Below are 15461 nucleotides of genomic sequence, written 5' to 3'. Positions count from 1 at the left end.
CCTCGATCGTGGCTTCGATCATGGCCCTCAAGCCTGGGCTTCGATCATGGCCTCGAGCTTGAGACTTGGTCATGGCCTTGATCAGGCTTTGAGCCTGGGACTCGATCATGGCCTCGATCAAGTTCGATCTTGGGTCTTGATCCTGGCCCTCGAGCTAGACCTTCGATCGTGGCTTCGATACTGAGCCTCGTCCCTGGCTTCGACTCAGGCCTCGATCGTGAGCTCGATTTTTGGGTTCGATCTGGGGCTCGATATCTGGGTTCGATCTGGGACTCGATCACAGCCCAGAATATAGAGCAGAAGGGAAAATTGCAGCAGCTTTTTAAGTCCAACTTTTGATCCGTTAACCATTCGAAACTCACCCGAGGCCCTCGGGACCTCAACCAAATATACCAACAAGTCCTAAAACATCATACGAACTTAGTCGAACCTCTAAATCACATCAAACAACGCTAAAACCATGAATCATACCCCAATTCAAGCTTAATGAAACTAAGAGTTTTCAACTTCTACATTCGATGTCGTAACCTATCAAATCAACTCTGATTGACCTCAAATTTTACACACAAGCCATAAATGACATAACAGAGCTATGAAAACTTTCGAAACTGGATTCCGACTCCGGTATCAAAAAGTCAACTCATCGGTCAAACTTTCAAACTTAAATTCTTGTTTTTAGCCATTTCAAGCCCAATTTAACTATGGACTTCCAAATAAGGTTTCGAACACGCTCCTAAGTCCAAAATCACCATACGGAACTGTTGGAATCATCAAAAATCTATTCCCGGGTCGTTTTCTTAAAATGTTGACCGAAGTCAAACTTAACACTTTAAGGCCAACTTAAGTGATAACGACAAGGTCGGGAATCCAAACTAGAGTAAGAATTTGAAAAGTAAATGCGGAAGCAATAACAATAAGGAATTGAGCAACTAGAACTAAATGGCAAAAAATAAAGGATATGAAAAAAATTCAAGAAAAGAATTCCAAGAACTTCCAAGAACGCAAGTTCTATAGCCTTGACAAGATCAAAGCAACAACGTCTTGATTTATTGAAGAAATCAAACGCCTTTACTTAAAAGCAAATCAAAATAATAGATTCGGATCTTGACCGCTTTACGAGTAACTTGAGACAATAATTAATAACTAGTATTAATCGCCTTCTAAGAATACCCCAAAGGAATCAAAGATATCACAATAGAGAAGTAATCTTACTACCTTGAACTATGAACTAGTAAAGGTTGAAAGATAAATCTCAAAGCACAAGTAACAAAGGTTCAAAAGAACTCTCAAAGTATGATATATTTAATCAATAATGAAGTCCCTCAATGAATGAGAAGAACTCCTTATTTATAGGAGTACTAAGGCACAAAAGGTCTTTAAAATTAGGTAGGGTGGTTGCTAAGGCATAAAAAGTCATTACAATTAGGTAGGGTAATTGCTAAGGAGTAAGAAAAGTCATTACAATTAGGTGGGGGCGGCCAAATCCCTTTGGGGTAGATTTGGACCTTAAAACTACTAGTTTGGGCCATTGATTTGGACTCCAATTGGGCTCCCTTTGAAACACCCCCTTTTGGACCTCTTTTAAGCTCATTTTGAGCCCCTTTGGTGGACTTCAAGGGCTGATTTGGTGGCCCAATCTTCCTCCTCTTGGACTTCAATTTGGATCACCAAATAATTGTAAAACTTGGATAATTCATCTACTTTGGGCTTGAGCTCTTCCTCTACAATTAAAAGCTTCTTTATTTGCCATTGAAGTCCAGCAATCTTAGAGTGCAACTCTTTAGCTTGAGATCTTGTAAATGGCCTTGGAGCTTCCAAAACTCTATCCTTGTCCTTGATGCTATCATTAAGGAACCAAGTGTTCCGGTTTCACCCAAAATACTTCTAAATCCCGAACCAACCATCCCCGCAAGTCATAAATCATTACAAACACATACGGAAAGTTTTATTTTAGGGAACGGGGTTCTAAAAGTTAAAATGACCGGTTGGGTCATTACAGTACTTGAGTAATCTATATCTATCTATACTATATTAAAAGCACGAAACCTCTTATCGAAATATCGTTCGCCTTTTTTACCGAAAAATAGGTTTTACATTGGACGAAATTGTAAATTAATTCACTTTTCTAATATTAAGTACTTTGAAATCAACTAAAATTTTAGTTACTAAATGTTTCCTTATTAAGCTAGGTAAATACTTTAACATTAATGATAATTTTTTATATAAATTATTTTCTTGTTTAAATTATTAATATTTTAAATCTTATTTCTACTTATTTTGTTAATGGGGAATATAGTGGTAGAAGTTCTAGAATTGCACCGAGAATAAGCATTTGTGTCGCACAAACGATTTTAGTTACTCAAAGTAAACAAGAAAAAGTTAAGAAAGAAAAAAGAAATTTGCAGAATGTTATTTCATCTCTTTAATTTTCATATTATTACGTCCAATATTTAATATTACATATTTGGTCATCGATTCTTTTTTAAAAATAACGTTGAACATGGAATATTTTTTCTTGATATATTTAATTTCTAAAAAAGGTCAAAAGTTCTTTGATTTTCCTTTTTGTTGTGCATAAACACAGTGTATGTCTATTCCAATTTTTGAATTACATGTAAGAAAAGCTTTCCACCTCAACCCCGTATCCTTTTCTATTCTATTTACCGTCTATCTAAAAACAAAATAAAGAAGCAATATTATTTTAATGTTTTTGTTGGAAACAAGTCGTATAGTATTCTTATAGATTAAACAAACAGAACAAATTTGCATTTTGCTTGCGAGGAATAAAAAGACCTTTGATGTAAGTTACCTGACCATGTTTACATCTTACCTGACCATAAAAATATATAATTTTTCAAAATTATTTTTTTAGATAAACTCTTAAATCTTCAAGGATTATATATTCTTGTTAAAACTAAAAGAGAACATAATTACTTGTGAAATTAAAGTAATAAAATTATGAATATATTGATTGAGATGATTAAAAACTTCCTTTCTTGGGTAATTAGCTAATTAAATAGAATCAATGATTGTCATTTTTAAAAACTTATACTCTTTATTTATCTTCTATTTTATAGCTCATACATAATTTTCAATATAAAATATATGTAATTCTTTTAAAATTTTACTCCCTTCGATCCATAATAGGTGATTTTTGGCATTTGGCATACCCTTTAAGAAAATACTAACTCCTAGAAAACAAATAGTCATTTTGACTAAATTACCCATAAATAATATTTGTATATTGTTAATTTGACATATTGGGGTATGTAAATAAAGGCAAATTTTGAAAAAACAAAATTAATTCCTTCTTGATTATGTAAAAGGTCACTTATTTTGGACTAAAATAAAAAGGCAAAAAAGTTACTTATTATGGCCTTGATGGAGTATCATTGAAACAGAATACACGCATAGTTTTCAAAAGGCTGTGTTATTTAATGAATTTAAGTGGGTCCCATATATTTCATAGGAAAATGGTGAAAATCTATATATATATTTGAGAGACTTAAGTCCGGTTACGTGGCATGCCTCAATGCACGGGGATTGCCTTTTTCTTTTCTCTCAATTTTTTTATGCTTCCTCCTATTTTTTCCCTTTTATATCTGAAAAAGTAAACGGTTAAATTATTTGGGAAACTCAAACGTTTCCTCTTATAATGGTTTCCAACTGTTTCTAACAAACCCTTTATTCTGCTGCTACTCTCTTTTCCATGGAAAAAAGTTGTTACTCTTTCCTTTCTTTGCAATTTGAACAACCCTAGCCAATGTCAAAATTGCACCATATGTGGTGATCTGAATTGAAATCCAATAGTTGCCATTCAAGTTGGTAACTTAAGCGACAAAAAAGGCTGGTAAATATTTTTGCTTTTTTAAAAAAATATCAAAAACTGAAAGTGTATTTTCCAGATTGTTCTTCATTTTTTTCTCTCTTGATTTTTTTAAATTGGAAAAATAATTTTTGATTGTGATTTCAGTAGATGTTGTCACAACAATTTCAAGCTTTTCGTCACTTGGCCTCACTTTTTTGGTGCTTCAATCACAAAGGAGAAGAGAAGTATTTTTTTTTCCAGTAAAAGATCAACTACTATTATCATTACTTGGTAATGTTTTCCTTCTCCCCTTTTTCTTCTAAGTTAATTTTTGCACCAAGATCTATTTTTACTTAATTACTGTGTCTACTGCCCGAATTTGCTTCACTTAGACACTAACATAAACTTGCGAGTAATAGTTTTAATGATACATATTTTATCGTTCCCACCCGATGTTTACATCAACTCATAGAACATCTAATATGTTTCTTTACAAAATCTGTTAGCACTTACTTATATTCGATCAATATGAATTTTTAGATGGAAAGTAGACAAATGCATATTAATTTTGCTGATTCTTTTGCCGATCTTATTTTATTTGATTTTTGTGATAAATGACAAATGATATTGATTTTGTGACAGACAAATAGTGTTGATTTATGACAAAGTTTAACATCGGAAGCACAAGGTAGACTGGTGGTAGTGATGGTGGCTCTACCCCTACTTCTTCTATTGAGGTTTGTCCTTAGAGTAATTCCATAAAAAATAATATTTCTATATTTTTTTACTTTTCTTGAATTTATTGGTTTATACTTTTTGGTTGGATTGTATAAGGATCATGTTTTATTTAGGATACCCATTAGAAATAAGCCTTCTAGAGTGTTTTACCTTTTTGAGCAGCTTAATTTTGATAATAATGATTGAGAAGCCCGAAACTTTTGCTGTAAATTTGATAATCTCTTTCTTACGGTTGATATGTCGTTTGTATATACAAATTTTGGATCCAAATGAAGATACATTATGTGCTACTCAAATGGAAATACATTCTCCGCTTATTTATCATCATTTAAAGTCTTTCACGAATCTATTTATCTTTCTTCTTAAATATTTTGCCTTTGTTCTATTTTCTAGATATATTGATTTATTATTTAAAAGAAAAAAACTAATTTGATATATCTCTTCTAAATACGCGTCCAATTTAAATAAGTAACCTCTACCTGTGATCCTTCCTGCATTTAAACTTATTATTTCATAACTTAATTACTTCCATATTCATCCGTTTAGATTGCTCATTATTTGATTCGCTTCTAATGTGTGTTCCTTTGTTGTTTAAGTCTACTGCTTGACTTTTGAGGTTTTGGTTCTCATACCCACATTTCAAAAGATTTATTTTTTGGATTGACATTGCTGCATTCATTGATATGGATTTAGAAGTTTCACTTTTTCATCACTTTTCAACATGATCAAAGGGCCATGAGCCCATGAGAGTCTCGTAAGGTTTGATTGATAAAACCTTTTATTTTCCTTATTGGTTGGTATGTATATATTTTACCGCTTCCTGCATTTCTTTGTTAGTTTATACCAGTCAATCATTACAAATTTGAGAATGAATATTTCTTAAGATCTCTACACAGAGTTTCTTGCTCTTTAGTTATCCTAATTATGAGTTTATGTTTTGATGTTAAATAATATTCTAGATTCCATCTTTGGTATGACTTTGCGTTTATCGGATTTTCTTTTTGGTTGTTTATTTTTTGTATTTATAGTTTAAGTTTCATAATTGTGTAGGAATGTGTGTTTTATGAATGTTAGAATTGGATACATTCATCATTATGCTATTCAAATTTGGTACAAATTTTTTGCACTTCAATTGGTGTTTTATCTCATGTGTCTCTGTATTAAATTTCTTCTTTTTCACTTTTTATATCAGGTTTTGAGAGAGTATGAGTCGCTAGGGGTACTCCGGTGAAATTCTTTACTCTTTGTCATTTTTCATTCCATTTGGATTTCACAGTGTTCGTCTTCAAATTGATATTCGATTTTGGCAAGGTATGAGTTTAAGCATACGGATTTGGGTAAAACTTTTATATCTTCTTCTTCTTCTTCTTCCTCCTCCTCCTCCTCCTTACCATTTGGATGTCACAATATTTTTTTGAGAGTGATTTGTAAGAGACAAAGATTGAAAAAAGAAAAACTAAGATAATTATGTTACGTTGTATGATTGTTGAAAAGATAAAAAGCACAATCAATACGAATTATCACTCTCTTCACCTTTCCTGCTTAAGGTAATAATCCAAATAGTGACTAACTACAAAAAAATTGGATGAAGAAAGAAATAAAGAAAGAAAGATATGAAGTGGCGGGGAGGGTAGAGGGGGTAGGTGCAAAAGGATCCAAACAGAATTTCAAAGACAATAGATTGGATACTTAAAGTGGAAAAATACGTAGGTTTCTTATGATGTTCAGCAGTAGTACATAAGCCTTGATAGAAACGTAGCAAAACACATTTTTTCAGTCTATTTCTCAAAACATTTCACTATCATCAAATAACCAATAATTTATTTATTATCTCTTTTGGATTTGCATTGTATATGATTTTATTCTCATCTCTGTGTGTGTTTCCTCACTTGGTGTTTCGAGCTTATTTTGGCAGTAGCGGGGACGGTGTTGATATCTCTATTTTTAGCCTATCAATTTAATAGCATGTAAGCTTTCTTTCTAATCATAGATCTCATGGGTTGCATGTTAGTTTCCTCGAACATACTTTTAGGCCTCTGTCGTTTATATAGATCTCTGCTCTGTTCGCAGCGAGTGAGAAAAATTATTAGTAGCTCCATTTCATGTTTAAGGTCTAGAAGTTCAAATGATCATTTGATTGATGCTCCGTCTAATGGGTTAGAGTTTAGACTTATATTGCTTCCATGTTAAAAATGAGAGATGAATCCAAAGGTTTAAAGGATTTCAAGGGATCAAAAAGCTCGAGTACCTTATAGCTTCATGATTCCTTGATCTTTTTTTTTGTTCGATATTGTACAATACTTGATAATTAATATTATTCAAGTACACCTTTAATATTCTGACAAGGTTTTCCCTAAATTAGATGTGCTGATCGAGAACTCTTCCTGTTACTTTCTCTATGTCTTATTAATCTTGAAGTTGAGTGCTCAGTATTAAAGTATAGAGGATCTCTTGATTTTTTGCTTGATATTTCGTAACATAGAGCATATTTATAGTGCAGTCTTATTTGGATGATGTTATTGCAACTTATTAACGAAATAAGTACTTTATTTATGCAGGGCTACAACTGAACATTCAAATAATTACCCTCAAAGCAATAACAAACTGTGAGACACTCGAGAAATGGAAAATAGTCATGTAGTAAATATTACAAAGACCATAAACAACTTACAAAAAGTCTGACAAGAAACAATGAAGTCTTGTAACTTTTGTTGAAAGAAAATGCATATATTACCATTGAAACAAACTCAAATTATCAAGTTAGTACTAAAGTGAGGAAGATGTTGCGAGAAAAGCTTATAATCATCACATAATCCAAGCAAATATGTATCATTATTTTTTTGATCAGTGATTGTATATTATTCTTGAGTTAACACGCCCAGAAAGAATATGCAGTTTTCATGATTTCTATATACATTAAACATTGAACTCATATGGTAAAAGGTGAATTTTGTTGCTCTTATATTCATTTCAAATGCATTACCTCCAATTGTCACTTTTATTACAAAGATGTTGAGAGATCAAAGCGTTTAGTAGACCTTCTAAAGCACTAAGATATCTTTTATGCTACACTTGATTCTTCAGTGTGTACTTCCTCAGATGATATGTTAGTGACTTATTTAATTCTCAAAGTCATAATTTTAATTGTAGTTTCAAGTGAATGTTCAACTGGTTTAACAATAGTTGTCTTTATCATTCTATTGAAAAATTTATATCTTCAATCTCCACTGTTAAAGCTAAATGATATATTTCAAAATTTAAAAAGGTATTTTACGATCGCGCGAAGCGCGGACAAATTATCTAGTTACTATATAATCCTATTCTGAGCCGCATGAGTTAACAATCAAAAGGACATACTAGACTATTCAAAATACGCTTACGCATGAAATGACTAAATTTCCCTTGAAAGGCAAGCAGGCATGACACCCTCTCATGCTTCCACCGCTCTATTTAAATTGGCAATTGCAGTTGCTTAAGAGAAGCACTAAGACTATTACCGTGTTTGGCCATTCTTCTTCTTGGTCAAAAGTGCTCTTCTTTTTTGATCAAAAGTATTTTTTTTGTCAAAGTTAAGGTGTTTGGTCAAGTTTTAGAAGGGAAGAAAGTGCTTTTGAGTAGAAGCACAAGAAGTTTTTGAGAAGTAAAAAAATGCAGCTTCTTCCAAAAAATACTTTTTTGAAAAGTATTTTTGAGAAAAATACACTTTGAAACAGTTTTTAGAAGCTTGACGATACACTAATTGCTGCTCAAAAATACTTTTCAAATTAATTAGTCAAAAAAAAATTACTTTTCATCAAAAGTACTTTTTAAAATCAGCTGAGTTTAAAAGTTTGTCCAAACATGCTATATGTATGTATTCTTCCCAAAATATGGGCAAATTTGTACTTTTCAATCACTTGTTATTATTCATTACTTTCATAAAATTAGAAGAAAAAAAAACTTAAGATGACTTCTGAACAAACCTATAGAATTTCAAATTTCAATTGTATCATTAACTACTAGCCTAGATGTAATTACCCGACCGGTCATTTTGAGCTCTAGCATGTCGTTTGATGGTAGGCTAGAATCACGTGTTTTATCCGTATTTTGCACTTTAATTGCTGCACTTTGAGCGTGTTTGAGCTTGTATGATGGTGATTTGCACTTATTACATCTTTTATGCTTTGTAGGTGATGATTCCGAGTTAAGAAGATGTTCTAAAGCTAAATCAAATAATTTGGAGCTTTGAAATCTGAGTAAAAGCCCAAGGAATTAAACTGAGATTGCGTCCGGGGCTCGTGGACCGGCGTTGCATATGAAAGTTAGAAGAAAGAGAAAGGGCTAGAGCAAAATGTACTAGTGCATCGCATAAGGCGAGGCATTAAGCGTCGCATTAGTACAAAATCTCGTCAAACGTTTGAGAAGTTTAGAGACTTGGAGTTTTTGGGTCTGACAAATAATTACACTAATTCTAGGCATAGTGTGTGGCATAGGGCGAAGCATCAATACAAAATTTTGTCAGACAAGCTAAGTTGAGAGAGTTTGCAACCGAGCAAATTGCACTAATGCTACGCACCCTGCGTAGCACTGTGTGACACATGAAGTGTAAAAAGTTTGTAGGTTCTCCCACTTCGGCTCAAAGAGGGTAGTTTCGTCCGGGTTTGTTCCTATATGGTATAAATACACTGAAAACATATTTTTGAAGGGACTTTTGACCTTAGAACCTTTGAGAGAGCATTGGAGGCTATAAGACATGGGATTCCATCATCTTTCCATTAATTCAATACGAGAGTTTGGATTTTAAAGTTAGATTGATGCTTTCTTATTCTTTAATTATAATTGTGATAACTTCTTCCATGATTATGGATTAATTTTCCTTAGGGTTTGACAGATATGGTATTTTGATAAATATTTATGGATTTTAACTTTAGTTCTTGCTTGAATTCGTTTATAAAATTTTGAATTATTGCAACTTTATTCATCAATTTATTTAATGGAAAGAGGAATATCTTGGTGATTATCTTTGTATTATTTTATTTTATTTAATTCATTGATTCTCTTAAGTAATCGGAAGAGCTTGTTGAATTGTGATTAAATCAAGTTAGGTGAATATTCGAGAGACGTTTTTCTAAGGACCAATCCATCAACGCATGCTTGCATACTTCACAATGCTTATATTAGTTCATCTCGTAGAGTTAAGTGTAACGACTCGGCCGGTCGTTTTGAGAATATTAGCCCTGATCCCCTATTTATTTCTCCCTCTATTTTATTTTGTGGTAATGTGACTTTCCGGGGCACTTGGTGTTGGGTTCGAGAGAGTTTCGGAGTGAAGTGGGACACATAGTCCCTAAATTAGAAGTTTAAGTCGTAGGAGTTAATCGTAGTTTGACTTGTGTGAAGATGACTCCGGAATGGAGTTTTGATAATTCCAATAGCTCCGAATGGTGATTTTGGTCTTAGGAGCATGTCCGGACGTTGATTTGGAGGTCCGTAGTTCGTTTGTGTGTTTTGGCGAAAGTTAGAAATTGGTGGAATTTTGAAAAATTTGACGAGGAGTGGAATTTTTTATATCGGGTTGGATCCCAATTCCGAAAGTTGGAATAGATTCGTAATGTCAATTATGACTTGTGTGCAAAATTTATGGTCAATCGGACTTAATTTTATAAGGTTCGACATCAGATGTAGAAGTTAAAAATCTATAAGTTCATTAGGCTTGAATTGGGACGCGATTCATATTTTTGATGTTGTTTGATGTGATTTGAGGCCTGGACTAAGTTTGTATCGTATTTTAGGACTTGTTGGTATATTTGGTTGAGGTCCCGGGGGCCTCGGGTGTGATTCGGACCATATTCAGCGCATTTCAGAACTTTGAAGAATTTCTGAAGTTGCTGGTTTTTCTCAGTTCTGGTGTCCTTCTACGCGTTCGCATAGAGTCTTCAGAGTTTTGCAGGAAGTTTACCCTTCGCGTTCGCAAAGATGGCCACGTGTTCGCGAAGGGGCAAGACTTGGTGCTCTGCGATCGCGGACTGGGTTACACGATCGCCATGAGGAAGGCAAGATGGTGTGAGACTCATGCGTGGTCTACGCGTTCGCAAGAAGGGCTTCACGATTGCGAAGCTTGAGAACCCTTGTGCACTGCGATCGTGGACTCGAATCTGCATTCGCGTAAGAGAAAATCTAGGTAGTAGCATCTTTGTGCTTCGCGAACGCGAGGAATTTTCCGCGTTCGCGAAGAAGGGATTAACTGGGCAGCAAACTTAAATTCCAAATCGAGGGTTTTCTTTATATTTTATAATTTTGACTTAGAGAGCTCGGTTTAAGGCGAATATTCGAGGGATTTTCAGAGGGATTGTTGGGGTAAGAGTTCTTAACTCATTTTTGGTTAAATTTCCTTAATCTATCATTGATTTTATCATTTAATTAGGGATTTCGGTTGAAATATTGAGGGAAATTGGAAGAAACCTTTTAGGCCGAATTTTGGGGATTTGAGCGAGATTTTGGTATCGGATTTGTATAATTCTTGTATGGTTAGACTCGATATTGAATGAGTATACGGATTTTATAATTTTAGTCGGGTTCCGAGACTTGGGCCCGGGTCGACGTTTTGGAGCAATTTTTCTAATTCTTGCAAATATTATTATTTCATTATTTAAACTAACTTCCTATAGTTATATTTATAGTATGAAATTATTTTGTCTACATTCGAGCCGTTCGGAATTGGAAAATCGTGGGAAAGACCTTCTAATTAATTGATTGAGCGTGGTTTGAGGTAAGTGACTTGTCTAACCTTGTGTGGGGGAAATTCCCCTGAGGATTTGTTATTTTGGTGATAATTTGTGATATGTGAAGGTCGTGTACGCAAGGTGACGAGTGCGTACACGGGCTAAATGTTGAAATTCTGATTTTTGCTACGTAGTTTCCTTTTCATGCTTTAATTGAGTTACTTTAGCACGTTATAATCATCATGTTTAGCCTAATTTCAGATGTCTACTTATCTTATCTCCAATTTGTAACTTGTATCACATGTTTAGTTGAATTACTTGCTTTTCTTGATTTCCATATTCATTACTTAACTGTGAAAATTCTTTACCTGAAATTGCTATCCTTGAAATATCATTTATTTAGTTGTTGTGTTTTGGCTTTCGTGTTACTGTTGAGGTGATTGTTTGGTTATTTGCACGAGGTTTCTGTCGTGTTATTGCTATTGTTGCACGAGGTTTTTGCCGTGCGGTTGTTATTGTTTGCACGAAGTTTCTATCGTGCGGTTGTTATTGTTGACGAGGTTTCTGTCGTGCCGGTGTGATTATTGATATGCATACAGTGGTATAAGGTCTGGGTGTTGAAACGCATGCGGTGAGATAAGGTGGGTTTGATACGCGTGGCTAGTAGGGGAACTACTAGAAGCCATGCGGTGTGATAAGGTGGGCTAAAACACGGGATGCTATTTCGGAAAAATAAGTTTTCAAAAATCAAATATAAAGACTCCCGCGGTGATATAAGGAAAGACTGTGATTTGTTTTTACGATTTGGGACTACCAGGCGGTACCTTGGGAGTGCCCCTATTGATCTTCTTTATTTGCTGTATTGTTTGGTTCTTGTTTCCTTAACATGTAAAATTCTTGTTTTCCTTTCGTGTTGTATTAGCTTTTCCTTGATTCCGTGTTGTTATTTCCCGTAAGTTCTTTATTGTTCACTTCCATGTCATTTTTATTATATCATTATATCTTCTGTCTTGTTTCTTATTATCTTCTGTAGGGCCTTGACCCTACCTCATCACTACTCTACCGAGGTTAGGCTTGGCACTTATTAGGTACCATTGTGGTGTACTCATACTACGCTTCTGCACTTGTTTTGTGCAGATCCAGGTACATCCTATCAGCCTCGGTATTAGTACGTTGTGTTGCTGTTTGGAGACTTCAAGGCACACTTGCCCGTGTCTTCATGCCTCGGAGTCCCCTTCTACCATATCTTCCTTATTTCTTTATGTTTTTGATAGACAATGATGTATAGGATTGTTCAACATTATATCTAGAGCTTGTGACTTATATCTCACTGGGTTTTGGAAAATTGTACGTATTGAGCTAATAGTCTATTCATGAAATTATTGAAGTTCTGAAATTTTAAATTTTTATCTGATGTTTCTGCATATTGTTAGGCTTACCTAGTCTTAGAGACTAGGTGCCGTCACGACATCCTACGGAGGGGATTTGGGGTCGTGACATTAAGATTTAATTGAGAGAAGAGTCTTGACTATACGTTTGAACTAATCATCGAGTGAATTTGTGAGAATCATTAGAACATTAGAGTGAACTAAACTAGAGTTAAATCCCAAATAGATATCTTGCACCTATCCTGTCAACCCCTTATTCCTCACATTGATAAGAAACCAACTTTACGATTCTATAATTCATTGCTGTCAATTGTCAATTGCTTTAATTTAATAGTTAAACTTAGTTCATAATCTATTAACTCAAGTGTTGATCCTCTTGAATATCAATTAACCCAAAACTTACTCGAACATTATTTAAAACCAATCCATGTGAAGACGATAATTATAATATACTATCTTTGGCTAGTGAGCATCAATTTCGTGTTGTGTTTTGCGCTCGTCAAATTTTGGCGTCGTTGCCGGGGATTGGCAATCAATAGTGTTCAAATTAGTTTTTGGGTGCTAATTCAAGAATTTTTATTTTATTTTAATTTAATTTATTTTATTCTTCATGGGTTTCCTCTTTTGTGTACATGCAATAGTTTGACTCCATTGGTGTATACTCGATCTTCTTCAAAGGAATTGATTCCATACAATCCAGAGGTGGAAAAGAGTCTGCGACAGTTGAAGAAAGAGAAAGAACTCACCGGAAATTTTTTAGGGCAAACTTCAACCCCAAAACACATGGCTAAAAACGGTGAGGACGAAGTAGATTTAGCTGCAAGAGAGGCAGCACAACAGAGAGAAGAAGTTGAACGGATAGCAGCTGAGACAATCCGTAGAGCTGCTGATGAGACTGTCGATGATGATGGGAGTCGAAGATTCAATCTAAATCAACCCTTAGTTGAAGACCAGTTCAAGAATGCGGTACCCAGGCCTGGTAGAGCATTGGGTGATTATGCCAGACCGGTCTACAATCAAGAACTGTCCAGTGTCAGACCTCTACCAGTAGCAGTGAATAATTTTGAATTGAAGCAAGGCTTGCTTCACACCATTCAGAACAACTATGTCTTCAGAGGGAAGGTGAATGAAGATCCTAACACTCAATTTATGGATTTTGAGGAAATTATGAACACCTTCCAGTACAACGGTGTGTCAAAAGATGCAGTATATATAAAGGCATTCCCTTTTCACTAAAGGATCACGCGAAGCACTGGCTTCGTAGCTTACCAACGGGATCGATCCAGATATGGGAAGATATGACTAAAATGTTTCTTGACAAATACTTCTCAGCTGCTAAAACGGTGAAATTCTTCTGCCAGATGGACACCGAAATAGTTTTTGAGGCCTGAGAAAGATTCAAGGAGATAGTAAGGAAGTGTCAGCATAATGGAATTTAATTATGGATGCAACTCCAAGACTTTTGGGATGGACTGACACCTCCTTCATGATGAACTCTGGACACTGTAGTCGGAGGTCCGTTAATGAAGAAGACTCCTGAAAAGATTGTGGAAATTCTTGATGAGCTATCTGAAGATGCCAACCAGTGGCTGGCTGAGAGTTATGATAGAAGAAGATCAATTGAGGTTCATCAAGTAGATTCTAACACACCAGTGCAAGCCCAACTAGAGGTCATGGCCAAAGAGATAAGAAAGTTGACCTTAGCCAGGGTCCAGAGCCAGCCATTACCAGTTTGTGATTTCTGTGGAATAAGGCATCCAACGCACGAGTGTCAGGCCTTAGCTGCAAATAAAGTGGTAAATGTTCTGGGAAGTTTTGATAGATACAACTACTAGAGTGGTAATAATTTCAATTCTATGGGACAAAGGCACCCACGATTTTCTTGGAATTCACAAAGTGGTAGCCTGAACTCATGACAACAAAATAACTCTAGACCTCAGGGACAAGGAGCTCCAGGCTTTCAAAATCAGCAGAGGCAGCAATATAAGCCTCCATAGTCTAATTAGTCTAGCATGAAAGATCTAATGAAGGCCTTCATTATCAAGATAGGTGAGAGGCTTGACAACCATGGTGAAGCTATAAAAGAACTAGGCACATCTTTTCGAAACCTGGAAAGACAGATTGGGCAACTAGCTACTCTATTGTCTGAGAGGGTTCCAGGAATGCTCCCTACAGATACAGAAAGAAATTCAAAAGAGACAATCAATGTAGTGTCTTTGAGGAGTGGGCACGAGTTGGAGGATCCCATAGCAAAGCAAAAGGATGAGCTGATTGAACGACATGTGGAGATTGTGGAAGAGCAGAAAAATGATAACATTCAAAAAGGTGCAGGGATGGTAGATGATGGTCTGAAGAAGAAGGGGAAGACTAGATCTCAGAAAAAGAAGAAGGATGATAATGCAACAAATAATGAGACTGAAAAGAGCAAATACATGCATGCTCTACCTTCCCCCCAGAAGCAACGAAGGGAGAAGTTAGACAAACAATTCGAGCTCTTTCTTGAAGTGTTCAAGCAGGTGCATGTGAATATACCTTTCACAGAGGTGCTTTCACAGATGCCAGCTTATGCTAAATTCATGAAGGAGATATTGTCCAAGAAGTAAAAAGTGGAAGAGACATTAGTTGTCAAGAAGACAGAGCATTGTAGTGCCATCTTGCAAAAGAAGCTCCCTAAAAATGTGGAGATCCATGGAGTTTTACTATACCTTGCTCTTTAGGAAGTACTAAATTTAAAAACTCTTTGTGTGATTCAGGTGCTTCCATTAATCTTATGCCTTTGTCTATTTTCTGACCCCGGCTAGAGAGGAGTCTTGACTACACGTTTGA

General features: G+C 35.1%; 1 protein-coding gene and 1 long non-coding RNA gene across 5 annotated transcripts; both read left to right on the top strand.

The window, feature by feature from the left end:
- The first annotated feature begins 3629 nt into the window (after nt 1-3629).
- On the top strand, nt 3630-7434 carry LOC117274641 (uncharacterized). 4 transcript variants are annotated; one of them, XR_011414266.1, is made up of 5 exons: nt 3630-3850; nt 3977-4099; nt 4451-4545; nt 5739-5857; nt 7105-7434. It is a non-coding gene; the product is annotated as an uncharacterized lncRNA (long non-coding RNA). The 4 variants fall into 4 exon arrangements; XR_011414265.1 differs by having other exon boundaries at nt 3974-4099; XR_011414264.1 differs by lacking the exon at nt 4451-4545 and having other exon boundaries at nt 3645-3850.
- A 7213-nt stretch (nt 7435-14647) lies between these two features.
- LOC104112267 (uncharacterized) lies at nt 14648-15238 on the top strand. Its single transcript, XM_009622139.2, has one exon. It carries the CDS (start codon nt 14648-14650, stop codon nt 15236-15238), a length of 591 nt encoding a protein of 196 aa, XP_009620434.2.
- Nucleotides 15239-15461: the final 223 nt, after the last annotated feature.

This window comes from Nicotiana tomentosiformis, chromosome 2 (genome assembly GCF_000390325.3).
Source record: "Nicotiana tomentosiformis chromosome 2, ASM39032v3, whole genome shotgun sequence".
In the NCBI taxonomy this organism is placed as follows: Eukaryota; Viridiplantae; Streptophyta; class Magnoliopsida; order Solanales; family Solanaceae; genus Nicotiana; species Nicotiana tomentosiformis.
The sequence above is the reverse complement of the archived record's forward strand: the minus strand, read 5'-3'. Positions and strand labels throughout refer to the sequence as shown.

Bases quoted from the DNA above. Each gene is read 5' to 3' on its own strand.
- LOC104112267 (XM_009622139.2), top strand. From the start codon at position 14,648: ATGAAAGATCTAATGAAGGCCTTCATTATCAAGATAGGTGAGAGGCTT.